A 27,993-nucleotide genomic window follows, 5' to 3' on the forward strand; every position below is an offset into this window, starting at 1 on the left:
TACACTTGTTGTTCTTCTTCCAACAGCTTCTCATACTTAGTAGCCGTAATCACCAGCTCCTAAAGCTCGTTAAACTGCACATCATATAACTTCTTCCTCAAGGGTAGTCTCAAAGCTTTTTGGGCAATGGCTATGAGTTGGGCATGGTTGATTGGGAACTAGCATCTCATCCTGGTTTTCTTAAACCTCATCATAAAATCCTACGTAGACTCATGTTCATATTGCTTTACTTCCACCAGATTATTAATGGTCATTTCAAGTTCCACCCTATAAAACTGATCGTGAAAGGCCATCTCCATCTGCCCCCAATTGGTAATGGAATTAAGGGGTAACAGAGAGTACCATTGGGAAGCCAAGCCTACCAGTGAGTTTCCAAATAGTCTCAGTTTGTAGTTGGGATTGTTCTCGAATGCCACACAGTGATTTGAGAACCTGAAAACATGATCTCTAGAATATGCATTACAGTCTTCTCCACTGAAAGTCGGGAATGCGGGCATCTTAAAATTGAGAGGGAAATGATTTTGTTCATCAATGTACTCAAGATAAGGCTTATGATATGTTATCTTAAACATCGACCGGGCTTGCTGTTAAGCATTCCGTACCACCATCCTCCTCAATTCTGCTAATTCATTCTTGAGTTTTGGTTAGCTATTTTATTGTGTGGGGTACAAGAAGTCCCCACTTTGGGCTATGATCGATGCCTGAGAAAGCTTCCCTTTGTGTGTTTGGCTGTTTCCATTTAGCTTATCTCCTCCTTTATTAGACAATGGTGGTGGTCTATAAGGATAAGGCTTGTCTCTCCCATCGAGTTAGACACACCAATCTTTATTCCTTTCTGCCTGACCTGCGTTCTAACATCTGGTAGAGGTGGCAGAGCATCGGGCAAGCCTGTCTCTTGAAACTTTTCTTTTTCTTACCGACTGGTTTCAGCCTTTTCCTTCCTTTTCCGTTTGTTCTTATTTTCTTCAAGTAAGGGAAACAAAGGAATTGTTAGTTCCATTTCTGGGCTTGCCTCCATGAATCTTTCCATGGTATAACCATCATTCAATGTGGAGTACTCTAACTCCAACTTTCTTTGTAGCGTTCTTGTTAAGGAACACAGCCTACTAACTTCTCCTCTAGATTCTAGAGAGATCTTCTCCATACAATACTTGCACCATAGTGGCTTGCAAATCTTCATTAGTAGCATTTCCACCCGACTTTTCAGAAATGGTCGGGCTCTCTAAGATTCTAAGGTCGTGTAGTGAAGGAAAGTCTTCTGGGTGATTTGTCATGCATGTTTCTGTTAGACAAAGAGGTTGCCCAAATTGCACCTTCCACCTGAACGTCTGATCCTTCATTAGTCTTGGCATACAATATCACAAAATAGGTCCCACCAGACATACCAAAATTAACTTTCGGGCTAGATCTATCCCTCGCACAACTCCCCTCCGGTCTTGCCTGTCAAGCAAAGTTTGCTGCTTGGTGTGCTGCGATATGAGTATGCTATTAGTTTGAATGGTGCCTTTGTTAGGCCTTGAGGCTCACAATCAAAGCTAATATGAATCTGAGCATGCCACTGTCATCTTTGTATAACAGATTGTTCTTTTTTTTTGTTATGAACTGGGTTGATTACTTGCGCCACAAGTTACTTAGACTTGTTGATTCTATTGGATTGTTACAAATGGGTTAAGTCAATATAAAGTTCTTTTTCTTGCCTTGTAAACAAGGACTTTTACTCATAATATTATATGTCTAGATAAAGGGAGTTCAGGGCTCTTCCAACCATTTCTTTGATTACAATTAATACTAAAGAAGCAAGGTTAATTAGTTTAGCCAGATTAATGATGAAACTTTGAACGAAAAGCAATTGAAACTGATTTAAAACGCAATGGAAGATATTTTAAACAACAAATCTACTTTATGTAAGTATAAACAAAAGAGACTCGGGCATGATTATAACCTTGTTAGGCAAGATTCATCTTCTTGCAACCTCTTCTCTTTGTGTTTTACAAAGGTTGTAATCTTTGAAGAATGAGATGTAAATCTGGTTTACTAAGCGGATTTGATACTACAATACTAGAAAAAGGTAGTAGAGCTTCTAAAACTTGACAAAAGATGGCTTTCTATGGTGGATTTATGACTAAAAGGGTAGAGTTTGGACAAAATGAAGCTTTCTAGTTTCTTGATTATCTTAGAACAAAGTTGGATGTCTTTTGATTGATTAGTTGAATGTCCTTGTCTCTGGTGTTCCTTGTTGCTTTTATAGACTTTTTATCCCGACTGTCCAAGTCTTGCCTTTTGGTGATGGCCTCCAGAACATGGTGAGTCACCACTTATTTACCTATTCATGCCCTTGAAAAGTGCTTTTTGCTGGAGGTGAGCTACCCTCTAATTGTCACTTCTCACATAGGCTTGTTGCCTATTCCTTGGCAAAAAATGATTTTTAATTCTTCCTGGGCTGTCAACTTGTCCGAGCCCAACCCTCCCTTTGCTTTTTGTGTTATTAGGCCTCCATTCTCACTAAGCCCAACATTAAATATCCACTCAAACAAATTTTAAGGTGGGTTGTTTGATTGGCACCCCATATTTTGTTGATTACACCCCACGTGCTAAAAACACCCCACATCTACTTTTTAAATTAAGAAATATATATCTTAATACACCCCACATTCTTTCCCAAGCTACCCTCACACCCTAAACTCTTCACATACACCCCACATCAAACCCGTGTATTCGTCTTCACAAAGCCTCGCCCAAACTGACTCGAGGGCAAAAGGGTTTAAGTCTTGCAGTTGTATGTATATATATTGAAGTGATGCAGTTTCACATTGAGTTTTCAAACTTTTATGGAAAACTTGTTCATTCTTTTCTAGAAAAATAGTCATATTGCTTATGTGAGAGCGTAAAAGTAATTTTAGGTATGACTCAAAGAAATAACTTGGGGTGTATTTAGAATCTTCTTTTTAATTTTTAGAACATTTTAGGGCTTAAATAGTCAATTTAAGAGCAATTTAATATTAAATTATTCTTTGGGGTGTAGTCAACAAAATATGGAGTGTTAATTAAAAAAAAACCTTTTTAAGATTTTTTTATTCTTTTTACCAAAATAAGTGAAAATGCTGTTATGGGGAGCCCAGATTTTGACGCATCCGAGTTGCCATCTCAACTCTCTTCCCAAACACTAACAAGATTTTTGGCGCATAGCAAGATGCCAAGATGGTATACCTAATGCATTATTTTAATCCAATCTAACAGATCAGGGATAAGTTGTTAAAGATAAACGGACTTTTTTTTTGTCAAAAGATAAACCGACTAGTGTTGCAGGGTTTGTTTGTTCCAAAAGCATGGAAATTTCTGTAGGAGTATGGGCGGCTGTGGTTTTGGGAGGTTTGCCACTGTTGGGTTGCTCTTCTGGTGGTGGAATGAGCTCCGGTATGTGCTTCCTCTCAAACTACAACGTTCAGCTACTGGTGCCAAACTTCTGACCGGTCTTATGGGATTTCCATTTATTGGTGAACTGCTCCCCTTCCTTTGGTACTTCAAATTTCTTTGCCGTCCAAATGAATTTATCAATGCTAAACGGGCTCAGTATGCTTTTATTTTCTTCAATGTTCTTCAAATTTCTACTTATAGCATGAGTCTCATTCTTTTGATCATCAGGTGAGATGACGGATTTATGAACACTCAACTTTAGATTCCATATTTATTAAGAGTTAAGATTAAAGCAATCTCCACTCTTGATGTCAAATTCAAAGATGAGTGACCATACATTCTTTCAGCACCAAATAACCTAGAGAACAATTTTGAAAGTTGAATATATATTGAAATATTAACTTATGGATCAGGTATGGTGATGGAGTAGGAATGTATAGAACCCACCTGTTTGGATCACCATCCATCATAACATGCTTTCCGGCAGTCAACAAATTTGTATTACAATCATCGGATATATTCACCCTAGTTTGGCCAAGTAATATGATCTTCTTGGTCATGTTTGCCGTTCATGGAAAGTCTCATGAACGACTGAAAAGCTAATCACGAAAGTAATCAATCAGCCCGACGCTTTCCGAGGCATTGCTCTCCTTGTCCAACCCCACATGATTGCATCACTTGAATCATGGGCTCAAAAGGGTAGAATTAATGCATATGATGAGGTTAAGAAGTTAAGATATCAAGCATATATTAATTTTGCTTCAAAAGAGAAGGGGAAAGAAATAAAGAACCCCAAAGTTCTTCAAATTGCTCAAGGCTTAGGGAAATTTGGAAAAAAAATCAGAGGGACAACAAGACTTTTGCCCTTCTTTTCAAAACTCTTAAAACTTTATCCTTAATTTTTTTTTTTTTCAGGTAAAAGACCTAACTGGCCCTTTTGTTGTAACTGCATTCAACCCTTTGTTTACCTAAATCTCATTGCCAGTAAGAATTTCATCTTGACACTTCTTGAGTTGATCTCGAGTGCTTGTCATCTCTCTTCTCTCGAGTGTTATATGTACGTTTGATGCGGCAGTTTTACTGATGTGTGGTAATTGGTGTTATACGATTGTAATTGTAGCTAGCTAGAGGTTGATCTCGTCGCATATAAGTGACATTTGCTGTAAAATTTATGATGAAATACAACAACAAGACATCGTGATCACAAATTTAATAAACCAAAATTACTTGAATTAACTACAATTAACTTATAGAAGAAGAGTCGGCATATGGTCAAGAATGTCTTAAACTCTCAACAATCTTATTGAATATGGTTTAGAATTGGAATATGGCGTATACTGTGATAGCATGAACAATTCTTATATGGTTACTACAATATCTCTCAATAAAGCCTAATATTAAAATGAAAAATACTCAAAATCACAATTGTATATTTTATATCCGACCATAATAAGTCTTTCAAATAGGAGTGCGTAATAGACTTGTTTATACCATACTTAGGGCCTCCGTATTTAGACCTCGTATAAATACTCGGGGGACTTAAATGTAATTATGTAATAAAGAAAGGGGCAAATATGTAATAAGTGAGGAGCCCTTATTCTATAAAAAGACTCCTCACCCTCACAATTAGAGGAGGCCATTTCTTAAGCCTTCTCACCCCTCTCAAAGCCTCACTCACATTACAGAGGCTCTCACACTTTCTCCCTCACAATCCTCTCATAAATACAAACATCAGTGTGGACGTAGCCCAAACATTAGGATAAACCACGATATATCTTGTGTTATTTACTTTCTTGCAGATTCACGGTCGGGTTTACGTTGTTCCAAGACCTCCGGTTTTATGCATCAACATTTGGCGCCGTCTGTGGGAATCGACACGAAAAACTATGTCGGTTCTCTTTCAATTTTTTCACCTCCACCATGAATCTGCAAAATCACAAGAACCCAGAATCTCCCTCCTTGAGCTTTTCCAGAAAACCTCTGTGATGTCTCTAATTCCCTATTCAACCTCTGCAGACGAGCTCCCACAAATTCAAGTTCTTTCTCTATGCAATCTCTGTAATTCCCTATTCTCCACCAAAAAATGGACCTTCAAATCACATTGAAATCGAACCCATTTCTCGTTTCTTTGACCCCATTCAATCACACATCTCCAAGACCCCTTCTTTTCAACCTGCCCACAAAGCACAGACCCAAAATTTCCCAGCAAAAACCAACCTTTCGAGTTATGGCGTCTGTAAATTCAAATGGGCCTGATGGGTTTTCTTGGCAGAGTCTGACTCGGTCCATACATCGCGGTTTAGAGTGGTTTTGGTCAGATTTTTGTGAGCCAATGAAGAAAGAAACTGGGTTTGATTTAAAGGAAGCTAAACTGGGTTTTAGTCAGATTTTGGTGAGTCAGTGCTGTGGTGGAACAAAGGTCGCCACCATCTGGGGTGATATCGGCCATCGCGGACAAGATCTCGAGCCTCACCTTGCACGAAGTCTCGGACCTCACGGAGGTTCTGAGGAAGAAATTAGGCGTGAAGGAGATGCCGGCGATGGTGATGATGATGCCTGGGATGGGATTTGGCGGCTTGAGAGAGGCCTAACTGGAGCTTCTACTGTTGGCGAGGGATTTCCGAACTCGAAGCTTTTCTTCCTCTCGGGTTTCAACGATGAAGGCCACCGAGAATAAAGGAGCTAGGATATTACACCAGATCCTTCCTCCACATCTCGAAGACGCCAGCCTCGAAGAATGTGCCTTCCCGCCATACTCCATCAATGAAGCCTTCCTCAAAGCAGCAACCCCAGCTAGACATGATTCACCAGCAGAGCTCCAGTCAGGCGCGATGCACCAGCGGTAACTCCATTCAAAGGCGAGGTATCAACAGAAACTCGAGTCAGACGCGATACAACTCCAGTTGCGAATGATTCCTCGACTGGCTTATCTGATGCAATATCTGCCCCAGTGTGAATGCAATCATTTTCGAAGCACTTTCTGCCTCGATAGATCCAAATGGATTGGACACTAGTGCTATTGCTAGCTTTATTGAGGGAAGAGTGAAAAGAAGTGAATGCTAAAGGAGCAGCAACAAAATAATTAAAGCAGAAATGAAAGTGGAAAGAGACAGATAACGTGCAACAGAAAAGAGAAAAGAAAAAGTTGAAACGGGTTGTGTTGGTGAGGAAAAGATGAGGGCTTTCCTCCAGTACACCACTTTCTCTGCTTTTGTGTTGGTGAGGAAAAAAGATTACTTTACTGAATCAAAGACTATCACAGCTATGCAGTCAACACTACCATTGTGGATACAACTATGCAGTCAACAATTATTTCCAGAGGAAGCCATAACCTTCACCCAGAACGACAGTAGAGAGGAAAAAGATAAAGCTTCCTATTATCATTCTATCATGATTCTTTTTTGCCAGGTGAAGAGACAGAGAGGATGCGGTGGAAAAGCAAAAGCAAAGCAAAAAAAAAACAAAAGCAAAAAGCAATGGCTAAAAAAGGAAATGGCATTATTCCCTTGTCTGTCATCTGCCAAAAGAAAGAAAAATAAAGAGAAAGCAAAAGGGAGGCACATGGGTACACTGCAAAAGCAAGGAATAAACACCCCACCAAAATGATGTAATTTATTTTTCTTATTTTTCGGAGACATCTATATAACCCCATCAGAGGGTAATTTAAAAAAAAAACGGCAAGCCCAAAATAAATGGGCTGGAATGCTGTGGAGGGCGAAGGCCCATAAGCCCAAAATAACACCAACCAGGTGATCAAAAGTACGCCCAATACTCCAAAATTATTCGGCAACCTGCCGCTATTACCACCAACCAGGTGATCAAAAGTACACCTAGTACTCCAAAATTATTCGGCAACATGCCGCTATTACCACCAACCAGGTGATCAAAAGTACGTCCAGTACTCCCAAATTATACATGAGCATTACTCATGTCAATCATACATAAACATTCATGAGCATTACTCATATCAATCATACATAAACATTCATGAGCATCACTCATGTCAACATCCATGAGCATCACTCATGTCAATCAACATAAACATTCATGAGCATCACTCATGTCAATCAGCTTCAAAAGCTTCATTTACAAAAACTCTAGCTTCAAAAGCTTCATTTACAGAGCTCTAGCTTCAAAAGCTTCATTTACAGAGCTCCAGCTTCAAAAGCTTCATTTACAAAAGCTCTAGTTTCAAAAGCTTCATTTACAGAGCTCTAGATTCAAAAGCTTCATTTACAAAAGCTCTAGTTTCAAAAGCTTCATTTACAGAGTTTTAGCTTCAAAAGCTTCATTTACAAAAGCTCTAGCTTCAAAAGCTTCATTTACAGAGCTCCAGCTTCAAAACTTCACTTGCAAAGCTTCACCTACAAAGCTTCACCTACAAAGCTTCATCTACAAAGCTTCAGTGCAGGGTATACAAAAACCGGCTCCAAACAACCGCCACTTCGGCCCATACATGGATTCAATTTGAAGTCTCCAACCAACAGACTCTATTGACTGAAGACTTGGGGGACTACATTATGTACCATATATTGGGCCTCAACTGGGCCTCAACTGGGCCTCATAAAAAATATTTGGGGGACTCTAGCCCATTATTCATGTATTGAGGAACGAGCCCTTATTCTATAAAAGGGACTCCCTCACCATCATTAGAGAGCATCAACTCTAGCCCATTATTTATGTATTGAGGAGCGAGCCCTTATTCTATAAAAGGGACTCCCTCACCCTCATTAGAGAGCATCAACTCTAGCACGTTATTCATGTATTGAGGAGCGAACACTTATTCTGTAAAACAGACTCCCTCACCTTCAAACGCCACAAGCCGAGCCAACCAAGGCAACATAAGCCACAAGCAGAGCAGCCTCGCAACATGTGCTACTTCTAGTTGAGCATCATTTCACTTTGAGCACCGCCTCATATCGAGTATCAGTCCTAGACGACATCTAGTTACTTCGGCCCATACATGGACTGAATTTCAAGTCTTCAGCCAAAAAACTCTCTTAACTGAAGACTTGGGGGACTACTGTTTATACCATACTTAGGGCCTCCGTATTTAGACCTCGTATAAATACTCGGAGGACTTAAATGTAATTATGTAATAAAGGAAGGGGCAAATATGTAATAAGTGAGGAGTCCTTATTCTATAAAAGGATTCCTCACCCTCACAATTAAAGGAGGCCATTTCTTAAGCCTTTTCACCCCTCTCAAAGCCTCACTCTCATTACAGAGGCTCTCACGCTCTCTCCCTCACAATCCTCTCAGAAATACGAACATCAGTGTGGACGTAGCCCAAACATTGGGGTGAACCACGATACATCTTGTGTTATTTACTTTCTTGCAAATTCACGGTCGGGTTTACGTTGTTCCAAGACCTCCGGTTTTGTGCATCAACAAGATTAATCAGAGTTAAGACTATTATTTTATTTATATTGGGGCTGCAATATCACTCGAATATCAAATCACTTAAATGATTAGTTACTCGAATCAAGTAATTTAGTTGACAAGTTCTAGATACTCACAATATTTTTTACTTGCAGATGACTTTTGGAAAATATTGGAAGGTTGTTCTTAAGTTAGGAGGCGGGACCTCTCCTAGATACCATTGATAAGTTGTTTGGTGGATTGACTGATGGACTTAGGGCTCAACCATTTAACATTCCTGGATCTGCTTTTCACCATGCTCTTCAGGTTTTAGTTTTAATTTCACCAAAAATAAAAATATACTGTCCATTCATTTTTCTATATCTACCGGAAAGGGTTTAATTAAGAACACTATTTCTGTGTTCCTCATTTCACCTCTTGCACTTCTTTTTTCCTAGAAGTGGGCATAAGATCAAATGGGAGTGTGGAAATCACTTCTCGTTAATATGTTCTTTACGTGTGAATGTGAATGAATATTGTGCAGTGTAGGAAGAAGCTCGAGGCCATTTTCGGCAGGGAGCTAGAGAAGAAAAAAACCCAGAAAAGGGGTTGACAAATGACCTGATGGATGGACTGATGCAAATTAAAGATGATGAAGGTGATAAACTAAGTGACCAAGAGGTGATCGATAACATTTTGAGCCTTGTTGTTGGCGGATATGCATTGCATCAATGTGGGCTATATATTGTCTTTCCAAACACCCTAATGTCCTTGAAAAGCTTCGGATATGTATGATCAATATCCATTATATATATATTTACCAAAGCATGAGGTATCCCACACCTTGAAGGGTATGACTAATCTCTAGTGGGAAGCATTTCCACCCACTCTGACTCATAATCAAATGACATACGTTCTCCCAAAGCTAAGTATTCAAATATCAATCTAATTAATGTACAACACAAAAAATAGATGAAGTAATATAATAATGTTCATTTTCTTTTATGGTTATCTTGCTGATGAGGTTGCTCATATGTGGAACTATATTATATGTACAGGAGGAGAATTTAGCTATAAGTCGGAACAAGACGGGAGACTTGATTACGAGTGAAGATGTTTCTAAAATGAAATACACAAACATGGAATTATCTGTGAATTTAAGTACAAATTCTACCCTGAGTTCATCTCCTTAATTATTCACCCGCTAGTGATTAACATATTCTTACCATACGAATATCATTGTTCGTATTTGGAATGCATTTTATCATTTCCTTTATCACCATTAAAAGATCATTCGCAATAATCAAGTAAACTAAAGATTGTTTAGTCATCCAAAAGTATCCTACAAATCAATGTTTTTTGTAAGAAATAACATTCCTGAGATGTATAGATGACTAAACGATCTCCAAATTAATTTGTTTTTATACATAAATAATCTTTAGGTGATCAAGAAAAAGAACAAAGAAATGAGCCCGCAGATGGATGCAACTATTTTCCCATATTTTTTCATGATCGGAGCTAGCGACAATAATTATTAGAAGGAATTAACCAGAAGACAAACTTGCAGGTGGTAGAAGAAACATTAAGAATGGCTAACTCAGCAGCATGTATCTTCCGATTAATTACCAAGTAGGCTGAATATAAAGGTATGATAGCTTATAGATAAAAAGAAAAAGAGAAAAAGGTTTGAGTTGTTGCTTTTTTGTCAAAGCATTGCCGTACTCTCTCTCTCTCTCTCTCTCTCTCTCTCTCACCTAGCTGACCGATCTAGAAAGCACAAAACAAAAGAACAGAAAAATGTTCAGGAGGTTACATTTTAAATCATTTTTTTGTAGATCATATGATGAGGTAATTGATGGTTGAGTTTTTTTTTCTTTTAATGATTTAAAAAATGAGTCTAATTATGCTACATCGATCACGTGGTTTATAAAAGATGGACCACATGATGCGACGGTTAATGAGCCTTTTTTTTTAATGATTTAAAGGATTCCAATAATCAACCGCTGCATCGCGTGATCTACAAAAATGATCTAAACATTTGATCTATGTAGTATCACCCAAAAAAAATAGAGAAAGAAAATAAGGAAAATAAAGAGCACACAAAGAAGGGATCAACAGTCAAAAGGTCTCATGCAATTAGTAAGGTAACTACTTAAAATAAGTCATATTTTATTTTGTAAGATTTCGGACGTGAAACTTTACATTCTTGCGCAAGTTGTGTTTAACAAACTTCCCTATACGTTTATAAAACAGCCACACACCAGAATAGCATGGCAATTAATATTGCTTTCTAAATTCCACAAAAAAATTGCCTATAAACGGACATGCAAAATATGCAACTAACTAAACGTTATGTTAACTTTAACAATTGTTGCTGCAATGCCTTTTCGATCTAACGATATTAAAGTCAAAACTGAATGCATGGTGATGAAGTTTTGGAATTCCATGTAATTCTAATCAAGTTTGTAAATTCCTGCAGGTTATAAAATGAGTAATGATATTCATACCATGTTTTTATACCACATTTCTATACCACCTTAGGTGACATCTGATGTGGATAGCCACATCATTTGAAAAATTTGCAAAACCCAAGGAAATGAAGAAGAAAGACTCCTCGTATACCACAATCATCATTTAATTAACTAGTTTTTCTTAATTATTTGTTTATTAAATGATGAACCAAATTTAAAAATATGATTAATGCAAATGATGTGGCTGTCCACATCAAATGTCACCTAAGGTGGTATGAAAATGTAGTACAAAAACATGGTATGAATAACATTACTCTTATAAAATACCTAAGGGTTGGGTGTTGTTGGAAAAATTCGGTTCCTCTAATCCTCCAACCAGTAAATCTTGTAACCATGTTGAGAAGCCCACAACTCCATCTTCGCTCACCATCAATGAAGGAGGAGGGGATCTGCAAGAAAACACTTCAACGCTCAAGTTAGTATTCATCCAGAATGCTTAAAATATAGAACTATCTTATACCTCTCTTTTCTCCATCTTTCCCTCCCTGTTCTGATGGGATTCTAGGCCTTTTATAAACATAAAAAGCTTGGACTCAAAGTCCCATTATCTCACTCCATGTTCTTTAGTAGTGGATGATTCGTGTTGCTTTATTTTAACCTCACTCCCTTGTTTTTAGGATGCATGGGAAACCGCTAGTTTTTTGGATGCATTGACCCTTAATTTTTGCACCCACAGATGTGATTCTTTGGGTTCGGTACATCCACACAGATCCAAATAACTTTGATGACCCTATGATCTTTAACCCAGATAGATGGAATGTAAGCATAGTTACTGAAACAAATGCAAATTAATTAAAAATAGTTCGTACATAATCAGTGCACTTTCACTTCTTTAATTAGGAACCAGCTAAGCCTGGAACATACCAAGTTTTTGGTGGCGGAACAAGAATATGTGAAGGCGACATGCTTGCTAAGATGAAGCTTGCAATCTTGTTACATCATTTGTCAACAAAATACAAGTCAGAAACGCAACCCATAGCAGCTAGCTAGTTTTACTGATTAATATAATGTATGCTTTCAAATTTTAACAGAATTTTGTATGTGAATGTCAGGTGGGAATTGCGCAACCCAAATGCAGACGTGGTGTATCTTTCTTTTCCAAAACCAGCTGACGGGGTTGATATCATGCTCAGCAAAATTTAAGCATTCTCGTCGATCTTCTCATAGTTCCAGTCTCAATAAAGTTTGAACCAAGAAAATAGTGATCAGTTGTAAACGCTTTTTATTTTTTGGTCGTGAATTGTGTCGCACAAAGTTATGTATGTGGTTTATCTCTTAAATTTCAATATGAAAGTACTTGCACTATAAAAAAATAAAAAAATAAAAAAATAAAAAAATAAAAAAATAAAAAAATAAAAAAACCACTTGCGGGATGAAATATATCCGTCCCCTAAAGTAACAGTTCGTCGCGTAATATGTACGGTGACGAACATCCGCCGGTTAAAGGTCGTCACGCAAAACCCGTTTTAGAATTTTTTTAACCGACGAATCCCAAACTTCGTCAATCAAGTAAAATTTTCCTGACGACATTGTCGATGAACAGTCTATCAGGTAAGTCAGTGTTGACCAAAGTAACCCAACGAAAATATTTCCTTAGACAAAGCTTAAATTTTTATTGAAAAATTAAACCTTAAAATTTTTTGACAAATATTTCGTCAGGCAAGATTTATAATTTAAAAAAAAATCTGAAATTTAAAAGAGAAATTTTATTTAAACCAATATAACTTCTTTTTACACCCAACTTAAATTTTAAATGTTAATTGTCATTTTTATCCTATTGCATAATTACTATTAAGTACAAAATAAAATTAATAATAAAACTTAAATTTATCAATAAACTCACACACTATAATTAAACTCTACCATCACTCTGTGTTTATCCTACATTTATTCCGGCTAAAACCTAATAGCTCTTATAGAGAAAAACAAGTTTTTTTATTGGTGGATGGTGATTTTGAACTTTTGAATCCTTCATGACTCGATTTATGAATTATTCAAGACAAATAATTATTTCTTTCAATTAATTTACATTCAAACATGACATAACAGGCTAATGAACCCTAAAAGGGGCTCATATTTTAGCACATTAGAAGGTGAAATATCAACCAAGGCATCTTAGGTAAAGCATGATAAGCTGAAAGTGATTTTTGCAGGTATGAATGTCACATCCCAGTCACGACTCCGCCGTAGCACGATATTGTCCGTTTTGGGCCCCATTCAAGCCCTCACGGTTTTGTTTCTGAGAACTCACACGAGAACTTCCCGATGTCACCCATCTTGGGAATGCTCTCTCTCGAACTCGTTTAACTTCGGAGTTCCAATGGAATCCAAAGTCAGTGAGTTCCCAAAATGCCTCGTGCTATAAGAGGTGGGCATGTATGTATAAAGCACATCACCCACTCTCCGTTGGTCGATGTGGGATGTTACAATCCACCCCACTTAAGGGGAACTCGGCGTCCTTGCCAACACATCCGCACCGAATGGTAGAGTGGCTCTGATACCATTCTGTCACATCCTAGTCTCGGCTCCACCGCAGCACAATATTGTCCTCTTTGGGGCCCGGCAACGCCCTCACAGTTTTGTTTCTGGGAACTTACACGAGAACTTCTAGTGGGTCACCCATCTTAGGAATGCTCTCGCCCGAACTCACTTAACTTCGGAGTTCTAATGGAATTCGAAGCCAGTGAGTTCTCAAAATGCCTCGTGCTATAAGAGCATCACCCCATCTCCGTTGGTCTATGTGGAATGTTACACTGAATAACTATAAGAATATGGGAGAAATCAGAAAAAGATGAACACGCAAAAATTTATAAAGTTGGTAGAGATATTTATGAACAAGACAAATGGGTGTAAAGATAAATTTACATATTGAATTGAGTTTGTGAGGTATTTAAGGTAGTAAATTTGGGTTTAAAGAGATATTGATAGTTTAGTTAAAAACCGAATGGGTGTAAAGAGTAAGTTGGGTGTCGAAAGAGGTTACATGAGTTTAAATAAAATTTCCCAAATCTTAACCCAACGAATGATTTCGTGGTAAAATTTAATTAAAAATAACGATTTATTTAATATTAAAAAAAATCAAAGGTATATTTAAACTTAATAAACTAAATCCTATAATATTAAAATCATAATATTAAACAAATTTATTTCATTAACAAAAACATAATGTTTGCACAATTATATTGTAAATTAAAAAATAAATTTATTCTGAATGGAAAATTGGTTCACTCGTCCATTAACCCGAAAGACATCAATTTTCAGAATTTATAAATCCTGAAAATTACCACTGAGCCATTGCCATTCGTCCATCCTATGCTCAAATTCAAGAGACGAAAGGGTAAGAGCTTCCTCATGACCTTCAAAAGTCTTGTAGTGGTTGCGTAGCTCATACTTCCACTCCATGAACCGATCATTCCACAAACGGTTTGTGTAGGCCGTCGTACCTGGTCTTCCACGCCAATCTCAAAATTGATCTAAACTAGACAAAAATGAAGTATTACGCATAAAAATACATTAAGTAATTATCTAGAGTAATTAAAAATATTAAATTAAAAAAAAAACAAATTTACCAAGAGATATGCCATCAGCCCTACTTCGTTTCAGGGGAGATGTTCTTCCATCTATCAATAGTCATAGGGCACCTTGCTTGGATGATGACTCCTATCTCGTGAGCCAATATTGAATGAACACGGAGGTCCGCCGCACGCATATATCTTGGGTCGTGTTCTACCCTCACTCTTAGGTCTGGTTTGGTACTGAGGTGATTCTGAAAAAAGTCTCAGTTTTTTTATGTTTGGTAAACATTCAGCTTCAACTTTTTTTCACAGTTTTGGGTGAAAAAAAGCCAAAAACACAAAGTTGCAAAACCCAGCTTTGAAAAACCAGCTTTTTTTCATATCTGTTTTAAATAAAAGTTTATCAAACACTATAATACTGCTTTTTTTTTTCAAAAACATTTTTACAGAAAAGTTTACCAAACACTCTGCTGCTTTATTTCACAGCTGCTTATTCTCACAACACAGCAGAAGCAATTTTTTTTCAAAACACAGCAATACCAAATCAGCCCTTAAGCCAAGATTCCCCCAGGCACCCCGCTCGCGGGGCGTCTTCCAAAACAAACTGTACCCATTCTCAAATCACCCATCCCTAAACCGGACCGCCCTCTTTCTTGATCCCCACAACATCAAATCATTCCCCCACCTCCCAAACCCTTCCCTCACCAACTCTCCAATTTTTTCCAACCCAAATTCTCATAATTACAAATTCAAAATAATTGAGGATAGATATCAGACCTTTAATGGCAAGTGTGAGAGTTTGAGAGAGGGGAAACGATTTTGAGTGGGGTAGGGGGCATTTTGGAGAGAACAGAGAGAATAATCTACAGCCTAATATAAAACGTCAGGACTTTGCTCGACGAACCATTTTGTTGGGCAAATGTCTTAAATTAAATAAAAACACACGGTAGAATGTTAATTTTTCTGACGAACACATCCATCGGCAAGTGTTCTATAAAAAAAATAGGGCCAAAATTTTGGCCAAATAAATTGTTGAAAAAGCACTTCGGCCGATGAGTTTTTGGTCAGTCAATTGGGCAAACCCAAAATTTGGAGGGAAATTTGATTTTTAAGAAAAAAAATCGGGGGATATTTTTCACATTGCTCGACGAATTTTAGGTTTGGCGTAACGAAATTTTATACTTCGCCCTATGAAATTACCTTTTTCCATCGGGTAAGTAATAAAATTAAAAAATATCTCCAAAGTTTGAAATTTTTTTTGGGAACAATTCAACGATAACCAAATTTGATGATCAGGTGTATTCAATATGGGTTTGAACTCTAAAATAGCATCTTTAGAAAAAATAACATAAATCAAAAGTGATATAGCTAGCCGTTATATCGTTATGCTATGTTTGTAAATTTCCAACCTTTTGAACCAATCCCTACTCCCTCCATGTTAGTTTTGATAATGTTTTATGTATGCATTCTCGTACTGTATTGAAACAATTTTGACAGTTGGATCATGAAAAATAATTTTGTAGAATTCGTATCCCCACAATGCAATCATTTTGTGATAACCACTATTGTAAGCTTTTTAATTCATGATCCGTTCGATTCACATGACAACCAGCATTTGAAGTTTCGCACAATGAGTCTTTTAACCCTTAATCTATGAATCGAGATTTACAAAATAAACAGTTCGAATCGTTGAAATTCGATTTAAAGTGGATTCCACAACTTTTATACAATTCTAAATTTTGTATAAAATGATACAGTATTTGAGTCAATTCATGTAAATTATATTTAACCGTTCCAATGCCAACAAAGTTGACCCACTTCACTTATTGCATTGACTTGACTCAATACTGGTTTGTTACTAACGTGCTTTTATAAAAAGTGAGTATAAAAAAAAGTTGACCTCAAAAAGGTGTTTGGTAAACACTTAAAAACAACTTATTTTCACAGTTTTGAGTGAAAAAAAAAATGAAAACGTGAAGCAACATAAATGTCGAATTATGATTTCTTGTTAAACGTTGAATTATGATTTTTTGTTAAACGTTGAATTATGTGTTTAAGATAAAGTTTATAAATATTTTTCTTTTAAAAAAATATTTTTAGTAATTCACCTTTATTTGTTAAGAAAATTAAATTAATGGCACATCTAGTATTATACAATTTTTTGTCATTTCACACAGTTGCAACTGTTTTACATAAAAATTTACCAAACACTATAATACAATTTTTTTTCTTTCCAAAAGCACTTTTACAAAAAGGTTTACTAAACACTTAGCTACTTTATTTCACAACTGCTTATTCTCACATGACTTTCTATGTTCCCGCGAAAGCGTGGAAATCTATCAACTTCTCAACCATCCACCAAAAAAAAAAACCCAATAAAAAATAGGGAACTTTAACGAAAAGCTTCCGATACTGTTCACTTTAACGAAAAACCACATTTTTACACTAAAAAGTCAATCCTGGTACTATTCACTCTACCCTTTATTTTGTCCTTATCGTTAGCCATTTTCATTAATTTTCCTTATAATGAGAACTTTAACGAAAAGCACATGGTACTGTTCACTTTAACGAAAAACCACATTTTTACACTAAAAAGTCAATCCTGGTACTATTCACTTTACCATTTATTTTTTCCTTATCATTAAAACTCAAAGTTTCCAAACTCTTTTCATTAATTTTCCTTAAAAAATATCGGTCAAAACAGTAAATTTATTAACCGTAGAGAAAAAGGAGACCCACGTACAGGCAATTTATTTCAGGATAAAAATGTAAGGTATTTACGTGCGTAATAAATAGATGTCATAAAATTGAGACAGTGAAAGTGAGTGCAAAACAAAGGAAAACAGAGGAGGTTAAAAACAAAACTAAAAAGTTAATAAATATTTGTGTGGGGTTTTCTCAGGTGTGGTGTGCAATGGCAGCCGTCCCGTCACGACTTTGACAGAATATTTTCCGCGACAATCATCATCGTCGTCAACAACCACACCCCCACACCAGCTAATTTTACACAGAAAAAAAGATAAAATAGTACCCAATAAGGCAATAAAGAAAAACAGAGCTTTTTTTGGTCGGGTTTTGAACTTTTTATTGTAGCTGGAGCTTCATTGGCCACTCCAACCGCCTCATCTGGGTCCCCTTAAACCTTGATCCAAAAGGGTGTGCAGAAGTTTAATTTATCTGGGGTTTGATAGATTTTTTCTGGGTTTTGGTTTTTTTTTTTTAGAAGGGGTGGGTGTTCTGAGTGCTGGTTGAGGGCCATTTTTGTTGGTTTGGGGCAATTGCTTTTGTGTTTTTGTGAAAGTGCTTTTGGGGATTGGAATGTGGAGGGACGCCGGAATTCCTGCTGATTCTTTCTATGAAGTCCGCCCTGAGTGTACAGATGTGCCCAAAACCCGCTTCAAGATCAAGGTTTCTCCTTCTGTTCTTTGTTTGATTGTTGGAATTGGATATAAAGATTGATTTTTTGGGTATCCATTATCTTAATTTTGATCTGTTTCCCATTTGAAAACTAAGATATTGCCTAATGCATCAGATTTGATAATTGGTGGTGATTAATTTTGGTTAAGATCATGAATTGTGTTCATATGGATCACAAAATGTTGTGCATTTTCCAATTTTATAGAATTTTTGGAAGGAAGAATGTTGGGGACTGCGTTAATGTTAACATTAATTGGTCAGCTTGTTGAATTTTGTAAGGAGAATGTAGGATAGATATAGGGATTATTCGGGCGATAAAAATCTGAGTTATCAGGATCTTGTTGGTTCTCAATATGGATCCGAGAGTCAATATGCTCCTACTCGGTAACGCCCACCCAATATGTTGGGAATGGTCTGGTGGTGGTTATGCACAACTTTAAATAAATTCTGAATGCATAAACGCTTACGTACACGAACATGAAAAAGATAAATTGTGAGCATTTAAGGGAAATATACCTATATCTGCACAAAATTTTTCCTCAAACTCCATCATGTCAGGATCTTTTATTTGAAAGTTTTCTGAAGTTTGGACATTTTATCTCTTTCTCCTTCTCCATTTATCAAGATATGTTTGTAATGCCAATTTTTGCTGGATACCAAAGTACTATGGATCTGAACATTGATCTAGATTATGGTTCATAGGGGTTAGCTCTTATAAGAATATGATTTGATTATATTAAGGCTTGGAAACATTGAGAAACTGATAAAGACTCATTGTGTATTCTATAAAATGTGTTTGCAATTATCTTATTACTTCATAATGATTTCAATGTCTCATTACCATGATGTGCTTCTTCCAATTTCAACGCCTTATTTCTATTTGCTCATGCAGGCAGGTAAAACTCTTAGTGTAAGGAAATGGCAGGCTGCATTTAGTCCTGAAGGCCAACTGGATATAGGCAAGACTTTAAGTCGAATTTATCGCGGGGTGAGTGAATCTTCATAATTCATAGCTGCGCCCCTTAGTATGCTAGAATTTTCGTTATATTTATAAAAATCAGTTTTTCATCCTGTGTAGCTATCAGAGTGTCTCAACAATGAATTTTCGTTATATTTATAAAAATCAGTTTTTCATCCTGTGTAGCTATCAGAGTGTCTCAACAATCCTATCAATACTCGTCTTTATGGAATCACTTTTTTCTGTTTTTGTTGTTTTTTTAATTCTAAAATCAAATGAAAAGCCTACCCTTAGCCTGCTTACATGATGGGAAATATTTATGAAATCAGAGCCATCGGTTTAGTGAAAAAATCAGATTAACTATTACTTAATTTTATTTAAGTAGTATTTGCCCATGAAATAACATAGATGCTTCATTGTTTGACCTTCCAGCTGTTGTTAGCCTGGTACTAGTTCTTCATTTTGTGGATATCTTTAACTTATTCTTTTAAATAGTTTTCCTCATGAAATAATCAATTTACAAGGCTAGTAGTCAGCTTCAATCCATAATTATATTATATTTGGCAATCAGGGAATTCATCCATCAATTAGAGGAGAAGTTTGGGAATTTCTACTAGGTTGTTATGATCCTAAGAGCACATTTGACGAAAGAGAGCAGATTCGGCAAAGTCGAAGGTATATCTTGTTTCCTGCCTTACTTGGGTTACTTGAAATTTATTTATTCACTTGCCTTTTTTCTTTCTCTTTATCTAATGAAGTTTCGTAATGGTAGTACACTTGCAAATGATGATAACAGTCTAAGGAGAAATTTATTTCTGGTTCATGTATCTTTTAGTACTGCAGTCCAATATGTTTTGTAATTCAAAGATGATCTTTTGGGAAATGAATGGTCAATACCATGAGTTGAGTTTTATAACTTGCAATGTACCCGAGTAAATAAATTTAGTTGACAGCAATGTTGAAACTTGCTAGCAAAAGACTAAGGGTTTCCTCTTCATACGATAGTGATCCAGACTCCAGCATCTCTATTTTGTGTGGGCTGTGTATATTCCCAAACTTACAGGCTCTACATAATGTTATCTTGTCAGATTCCAACATGTTATGCTTCACCTGTCCCGTTATTCGGTTTTATTTATGAAGTATCATGTTTTGCCATTTTCAGAGTGCAATATGCTAGGTGGAAGGAAGATTGCCGCCAAATGTTTCCTGTTGTTGGGAGTGGTAGGTTTATCACTGCCCCCGTAATCACTGAAAATGGTCAACCCATTCAGGATCCCATAGTACTTTCACAAATAAATCCAGACAAGGGTTCTCAGGATAATGGTTCAAGCACAAACCGTAATAATGCTATGGAACCAGTAATGGACAAAAAAGTAATCCAGTGGATGCTTACTCTACACCAAATAGGTTTGTGATATATTTATGTGTTCATATTTTAATATGCATCCTATGGTTATTTTGGAGGAACATGTTTTTCTTATGGTCCGGCATTTTTTCTTTTTGTTGTTGGATGTACAACTTAGACTTTTTTATTGTTCAATTCTCTGTTTTCGTCACATCTTTACATAACCTACCTACAAGATGTGAAAAGTACTGAACATGATGGATTGCAGAATTTTTCATGTTTTATCCTGATAGGGTAGATAACTTTTCTGTTTGTCTTTATTTGTATGCCAGGTCTTGACGTGATTCGTACTGACAGGACACTGGTATTTTATGAGAAGCAAGAGAACTTATCAAAACTTTGGGATATTCTAGCTGTTTATGCCTGGATAGATACAGATGTTGGCTATTGTCAAGGTTGGTAACATAAGAATGATCATTTTAGTACTGATTGCATCCCTTTCCTACACTTTGGGAAGGGACAATATTTTCATATTTGATTTTTTCAAACGAAAAAGAAAATTATGTTTCTAAACTCCGCAATTCATGACGTGATGATCAGGAATGAGTGATCTTTGCTCCCCCATGATTATCCTTCTAGATGATGAAGCAGATGCATTTTGGTGCTTTGAACGATTGATGCGCAGACTGGTAAAACTTTGAGCTAAATCTTCGACTTTGTTTTTCATTCTGGTGTTGCATCAAATCAATGCCTATCGTGTGTGTCTAAAAACTAGGGTTGCTAAGCTCTTCTTTCCAGAAATTAACAGAGGAGATGTGCAATCTTAAATCCATGTATTAATGAGATTCTTTAGAAGTTTTTGTTGATATCCTTCTGTTTTTGAAAAAATGCTACAATATTTTTTTTTTCATTTGAAGTTACATGCTGTTTCTTTAAAGCTACAAAGTTATTTGGTGACGGTTAATTTGGATTCCAGTTTCTTATGACTTGTTCTTATTTGAAATTTAAAGCGAGGAAATTTCAGATGTACCGATAGCTCTGTTGGGGTGGAGGTGCAACTAAGTAATCTGGCTTCAATTACTCAAGTCATTGATCCAAAACTTCATGAGCACTTAGGTATTGTCTTTTTAATTTGTTGTTTACAATTTATGTCCATTTACTTGTCAAACATAGAGAAAATATATGTTTCTTTATCAAAAAATTTGGAGACATCATATGCGATTTTCATCATATTTAATTATTCATAATCTTCTTCTCAGAAATGATCATGAAAATACATGTTCGCCAACCGTTTGGAAGATATTTGATACATTTATTTAAGGAAAAAAAATGTACCGTTTATTAGGATTTGAATATCAAATTGGCTATGTTTGTGTCATGTTTCTCTTACATCGCTCAACATATTGCTCAAAAATGAGGGAGATAGTAACAGATATGCTTAATTCGGAGTGCAGAGACACTAGGTGGAGGTGACTATTTATTTGCTTTCCGGATGCTTATGGTTTTGTTCCGTCGAGAATTCTCTTTTTGTGATTCTTTATACCTTTGGGAGGTGAGAATAAGTTACTGTTAGTAACTTTTTGATATTTTTCTATTCTCCCTTTTGGATTTTTTTTATTATATCTAATTATTGCATGTATAAATACTTTTACAGAATCCTTGAAACTATTTCTGGGAACCCACTTCATTCTTTCCTAAGTAATCAAAATTTTCTCCATAATTCCACTTATATATAGTTCCTTGAATTTTAATACATGCAGAAATTTTTGTATTAGACCTTATTTCTTCCGACTAAAAGTTGGCAAGCTAATACTTACTTGACAAGTACTTTTTGAACATAGGTTTTAAGAACTATTGCACGCATTTGATATTAAAGACCAATACCCCAGAGCATTTGTTTGTGTGATTGGGATATATGTGTTCCTGATTGAATAGTATCTATGCACTTCTGCTCTATAATGAAGAAAGGGCGTCGTGCGCAGTAAATTTCTGTAGCTATATAGATATTGCTTTTTCTTTTTTCGTTTTTTGCCCAAATATATCCTTGTTATTTGTGTGTAAGTATATATGGTTATGTATATTTTTATAATAACTATTGCACATTTCTTATGGTGCATCCCGAACTTAAAAGAACTTATTTATATTGGTAAGAATTGATCTCATTTAAACTTTGACAGATGATGTGGGCCCTTGAATACGACCCTGACTTGTTCAATGTGTACAAAGAATCTGATCCTGATACTGAGAAGGCTGAGGGGCCTAAAGGGAAACCAAAGTCAACACGTCAGTGTGGGAAGTATGAGAGGGAAAACATGAAAAGTGGAGCAAAGAATTCAGAAGCACCGCTCCCAATTTCAGTTTTCCTTGTTGCCAGTGTCCTGAAAGATAAGAGCTCAAAGCTACTTACAGAAGCTCGGGGTCTCGATGATGTTGTTAAGGTTAGCATTATCAGTTGACAATTTGCAATTCTTAGAACCGATTGACTTTCGGATTATATTGAGAATGATATTACATGACTTAAGCAGAAAACATGTCCATGTGGGGACAGCCTAGTGATAAATTCATCTAAAACAATAAACAAGAATTACTCATAGTAAGAATCCGCTGGCCTTGGCCAAACTAGGGTCCAGGATGTTGCGTGGATTTGGGATATATAGTAATTTACTCTGAAATGTGAAATGAAGTATGAAAAAAATAGGAATAGGAGACTGGAGCGGCGACATTTATCAGCCAACCCTATTAAATCTTTCCTTGAAAAAGTGGATTCAGCTATGGTAGTCAAACATGGTTCGGAGAAGAATATGTTGCTATCGTTTTGTTCTTTCACAAATGATTACATATAAATTCTAAAAGCCAAATGAAACTGTTCCAATGTTATTATCTTGGGTTTCCAATTTTTTCTGTGTAGTTTTACAGCTTACATTAGGTTGCAATCAAGATCAAAACCCTAAAAAATGATCACATCTTCATGTTGTTTTGTAAGGGATTGGACCATGAATTTGACATGGTTTTACCTCAACGGTTCTTAAAAATTTCAAATGCGTTGTCTAATCCCTAAAAGAAAACATTAAAAGTGATCATTTTAAGGATTTTTGGCTTGATTGCAACCTAATGTTAACTACGAGGATGTAGTTAGGAGTTTTTCAGGACGAAATTGGAAGCCCTAGCAAACTGCATGGACTAAAATTGTCTTTAGGCCATTTCTAACGCCCTAAGGGAGAAGTTCAAAATAATTCTCTAGAGTCGTTAGGGACTGGTGAAGAATCTTTGATCCGTTTGATAAACAAATACTCGAGCTATCAATTTTTCATTTAAATGAGTTGGATCTTAATTTTTGTACAACTTTTACCCGTTTACCTCACTCATTCTCTCTGCCAGATATTGAATGACATAACTGGAAATTTAGATGCCAAAAAAGCTTGCACTGGGGCATTGAAACTCCACAAGAAATATCTGAAAAAGGTACTTCAATTTATTTTTTAGCAGTGTAGAATGTTGCTATTCAATTTTCATGTCTATATTTGTGCATTTCTTGTGCGTGTGCGTGCGCTCATTTCAAATGTTCTTATATTAATCACTCAAAGTTGCAACATCATTCGTTGATTTGTTACTGCAGGCGCCCAAGAAGACATAGCATCACTTTACACACGATTTTTTAGCCACCCGAAAAAAGTAAGACGATGTTGCTTACATTGTTTTTTACCTGATTTGGCAAGAGATTATAATTTACTTGCACATGATCTTGGCTTAGAGTTGAGAGAGCTGCACAGTTGGTCCACTGTGCAAAATATTCCCAATAGAAATTGTTGTTTGTGAGATTAGTCCAAATTAATTGTACATTACAAACATTCTTTATAGGCCTATATTTTGTACAACCATAACCGAACCGAGGCCTATATTTTGTATAACGATACGTTGTTCGTAATGATATTATGAGGGCTGGAAAATGCTGAAGGAAAATGCTGAAGCTTATGCAGTGCTCCAACCCTAAGACATGAAATTAACTTGCAGTTTTCTTTCTGAAAATGTCTTCTTGTATTTCCTTCCTCTCATAACCATATGCAGTTAGTGCAGGCACTTAATTTTTTTCATTCAGTAATTATATGGGAACTTTAACGAAAAGCACCCGGTACTGTTCACTTTAACGAAAAACCATATTTTTACACTAAAAAGTCAATCCTGGTACTATTCACTTTACCCTTTATTTTGTCCTTATCATTAAAACTCAAAATTTTCAAGTTCTTTTCATTAGTTTTCCTTAATTATATTGGGAAAAGATGTGGGTAGTTCTCCTAGTGTGTCTGTGTTTAGAAAGAAGTGAAAATGCAATAGGTATAACCTACACAAAAGTTCATTGCAACATAAACACAACAAAAGAATTAGAAATGAAAAGATTGGCCACAAGTTGGCAAATTTAGGGCTCGTTTATAAGAAATAATTATGTTTGTAAGTGCTTTTGTTCGAAATACTTTTATTATAAATATGCAGAAGTTTTCTTTTTGTTGAAAATCCAAGTGCTTTCTGGAAGCATGTCTACAATCAAGAAAAGCACGTTTAAGTTTTTCGGCCAAAGATGGTTAAAATCATTTTTTATTGTCATAACGTATTCTAGTCTTTTTAGAAGCAATCCTAATACATGCCTTTTCAAGAGTGCAAGATATGACTTTTATTTTTTAATTTTTTATAATAAGTGAGCATTTAACAAGTTAAATAATAGGCCAGGTACTTATTCAAACTGAGTCTTGTCACTTATCTTCTATCGTTGTATAAAGAGTCATTCATTACATAACCATGTAATATTATTTTATTATTCCAAAATTATATAAAAATCATTTCTAAAAAACTTTTTAACTTGGAAATTGTTTAGCCATGATGAATGAATTGATGATTCGTTGTATAAAGAGTCATTCATTACATAATCACGTTATATATAAATGACCAAACGGTCTCCAAGCTTAATGAATTCTCTAGATATAAGATTTAAATGATAAAGAAAATGAAAATTTTAAATTATAATGCTTGTACTCTAAAATGTTGTCATATAAGAAATAGATCTCTTTCACCAAGACCACCGGATTAAGTGATCTGGATCCTTAAAATTTAATCTAACGGCTAAAGTTATTATAACTTTTAAAGGAAACTTTTGTTTTTAGCCGTTGAATCAAATTTCAAAGATAACAATCACTTAATCCAATGATCTTAGTAAAAGAGATCAGGTGAGAATCTCTTTCCTCTTGCATGAATGATCCACACTGACTGAACCTTAGGGGTGGGTTCGGTACGGTTACCGTACCAAAACCCTCGTACCAATTACCATACCAAATTTTCGGTTTGATAAAATTTATTACCATTACCATACCAAACTTTCGGTATACCGAAGTTCGGTATTGCCAAATGTTCGGTTGGCATGGTATGGCAATGGTAATTGCCACTTTATTTTGAGACAAAATCTGTTTTTGCTTTGTTCAACATTTCATATTTTGTGCCTCTGTAATAAGACAAAGATATATAAACCAAATGTATAGACGGAAGAAAATTCTCATAACAAGTGCCCAAATGAATTTTGGATTTCCACCTTCAAATGGATTTACAGCCACATGAAATGTTGATGAATTACTTGAAAATTATAAGCCTAAAACAAAGAATGGAAACATAAAGCAGTAATTTAAATTGTAGCCTAAATTCATCTATTATTCATCATTCATAATTCACACACACAATAATTCAAATTATGCATCAAAATGAAAATTAAGCTTACAATCCAAATAGAAGTTACAAACCAAAACAAATAGAAGTTAACAATCCAAATAGAAGTTAAAGTTTCAAACCAAAGGAAAATTGAAACTAAACTTCAAAAGGTAAAATTCATTGATCAATTCTTTAAGTTTAAGATGTCGAAGCTTTTGGAGGAGGCATTGAACTTGTAGAAGATTGAGTTTGTGTCAAGCCTATATTACAAACGAAGAAAACATATTAGTAGCAAGAAGAATTAAAGTTGAAAACCATTTAACAAACAAAGAAAATATATTATAATTTATAAATATGTGTTATATTATAATTATATATTATATAATTTATATAAATTATATATTATATTATATTTTCGGTACGGTATGGTAATACCGTGGTAATGGTATCCATTACCAATACCGTACCACGAACTTTCGGTACGGTACAATACCGTACCATTACCGTTGGCACAAAAAATTTGACACAAAATCGGTATGGCACGGTTGGCAATTCGGTTGGTATGGCAATTTGGCAAAAAAATCCACCCCTACTGAACCTACTCTAGTGTAGGCAATATGAACCATGCTGACTAAACCTATTTTCAAAAGTCAGGATAGTTTGTGTCGGTAAAGGTTGTGTTCTTTCTTTTTCATTTCTTATCCTCTCACTCATCATCCTTCTTCATCCCTCATTTCCTGAATATACGTTTTTCATTTTACAAGCATAAAAAAAAAAAAAAAAGGAATGTAATAGTTATCAAACAGACTCTTAGATTGTTGTATATTGAGAGGAGTCATGGATAAATGTCAGTTATGGTATAGTCCCATATTAACTTATCATAAACAAGGAAAGAAGGACCACTGGAGAATTTGACGTTAGCTTAAATGTGTAGTATAGTCTTCACTAGTACTGCTGTTTAGTGTAAAGTTTTATGTACAACTCCAAGGAATGACAAGTTCGATATTTATTTATGGTTGACCCGTTATTTGACTAGCCCACATCTCTTCCTCCAATATAGTTGTGTTAAAAAAGAAAGTAAAAAAATGGTATATAGTTATTTCTAGTTATACACAACATTCAATAAGGAATTCTAGGAGGAGCTCCTCACCCCAGGTAACAACATCATAATAGTTTAGAGAATGTTTTGCTTATGTATGGGCCACATTATTACAACTTCTAAGAAATTATAAATTGAAATCTTACGAAACAGATCCATGCACCCCTTAATTAACTTCCTCAAAGAGGTTACCATCAGAGGCAGGATCTTTCTGCTCTTACAGATAGAGCATCTGGTTAGGAAAAACCAGCATCTAAGGACAGTTTCAATTCGAAGTAAAATGCTCGAAATCTGCATGTTTCGGGGAAGTGGTATTGCAGAGGGAAACTTGCTGCCACCAATATCGAGTTTGAAAATGCCACGATGAGGGGGAGACCAACCCGAAAGAACTCCTCAAACAAGCTGCCATCTTAATTTCTCTACCAGGACATTAACAAGTATTTTCATGAACTAATTAGATTAGTGCCAAATCCTTAAAAGTGGATTTGTACTATACTAATTAATGACCATAGTCCTATGATACAAATTTAGGTTCATCATCCTTTCCACAGACCAGCTAATAGAGATGATCATTTAGCGATTGAATTATTATTATGATTATTTCAGTGTTCATTGGAAATTAACACACATGTTCATCTATATGTGTGCGTATGTATCAATCTGGC

The 27,993-nt window shown here is 35.7% G+C and overlaps 1 protein-coding gene and 1 pseudogene across 1 annotated transcript; both read left to right on the forward strand.

Annotated features, from left to right (window-relative positions):
• Positions 1 to 3,326: 3,326 nt before the first annotated feature.
• Positions 3,327 to 12,483, forward strand: LOC139194110 (ent-kaurenoic acid oxidase 2-like; annotated as a pseudogene).
• A 5,212-nt stretch (positions 12,484 to 17,695) lies between these two features.
• LOC103429199 (rab GTPase-activating protein 22-like) lies at positions 17,696 to 24,501 on the forward strand. The gene is made up of 11 exons (XM_008367345.4): positions 17,696 to 18,229; positions 19,131 to 19,226; positions 19,768 to 19,871; positions 20,359 to 20,603; positions 20,874 to 20,996; positions 21,142 to 21,230; positions 21,552 to 21,657; positions 21,996 to 22,093; positions 22,719 to 22,979; positions 23,920 to 24,003; positions 24,158 to 24,501. Exons 1-11 carry the CDS (start codon positions 18,140 to 18,142, stop codon positions 24,173 to 24,175), a joined length of 1,314 nt encoding a protein of 437 aa, XP_008365567.3. The 5' UTR covers positions 17,696 to 18,139; the 3' UTR covers positions 24,176 to 24,501.
• The last annotated feature ends 3,492 nt before the right edge of the window (positions 24,502 to 27,993 follow it).

The sequence above is a fragment of the Malus domestica genome, chromosome 03 (genome assembly GCF_042453785.1).
Source record: "Malus domestica chromosome 03, GDT2T_hap1".
Classification (NCBI taxonomy): Eukaryota; Viridiplantae; Streptophyta; class Magnoliopsida; order Rosales; family Rosaceae; genus Malus; species Malus domestica.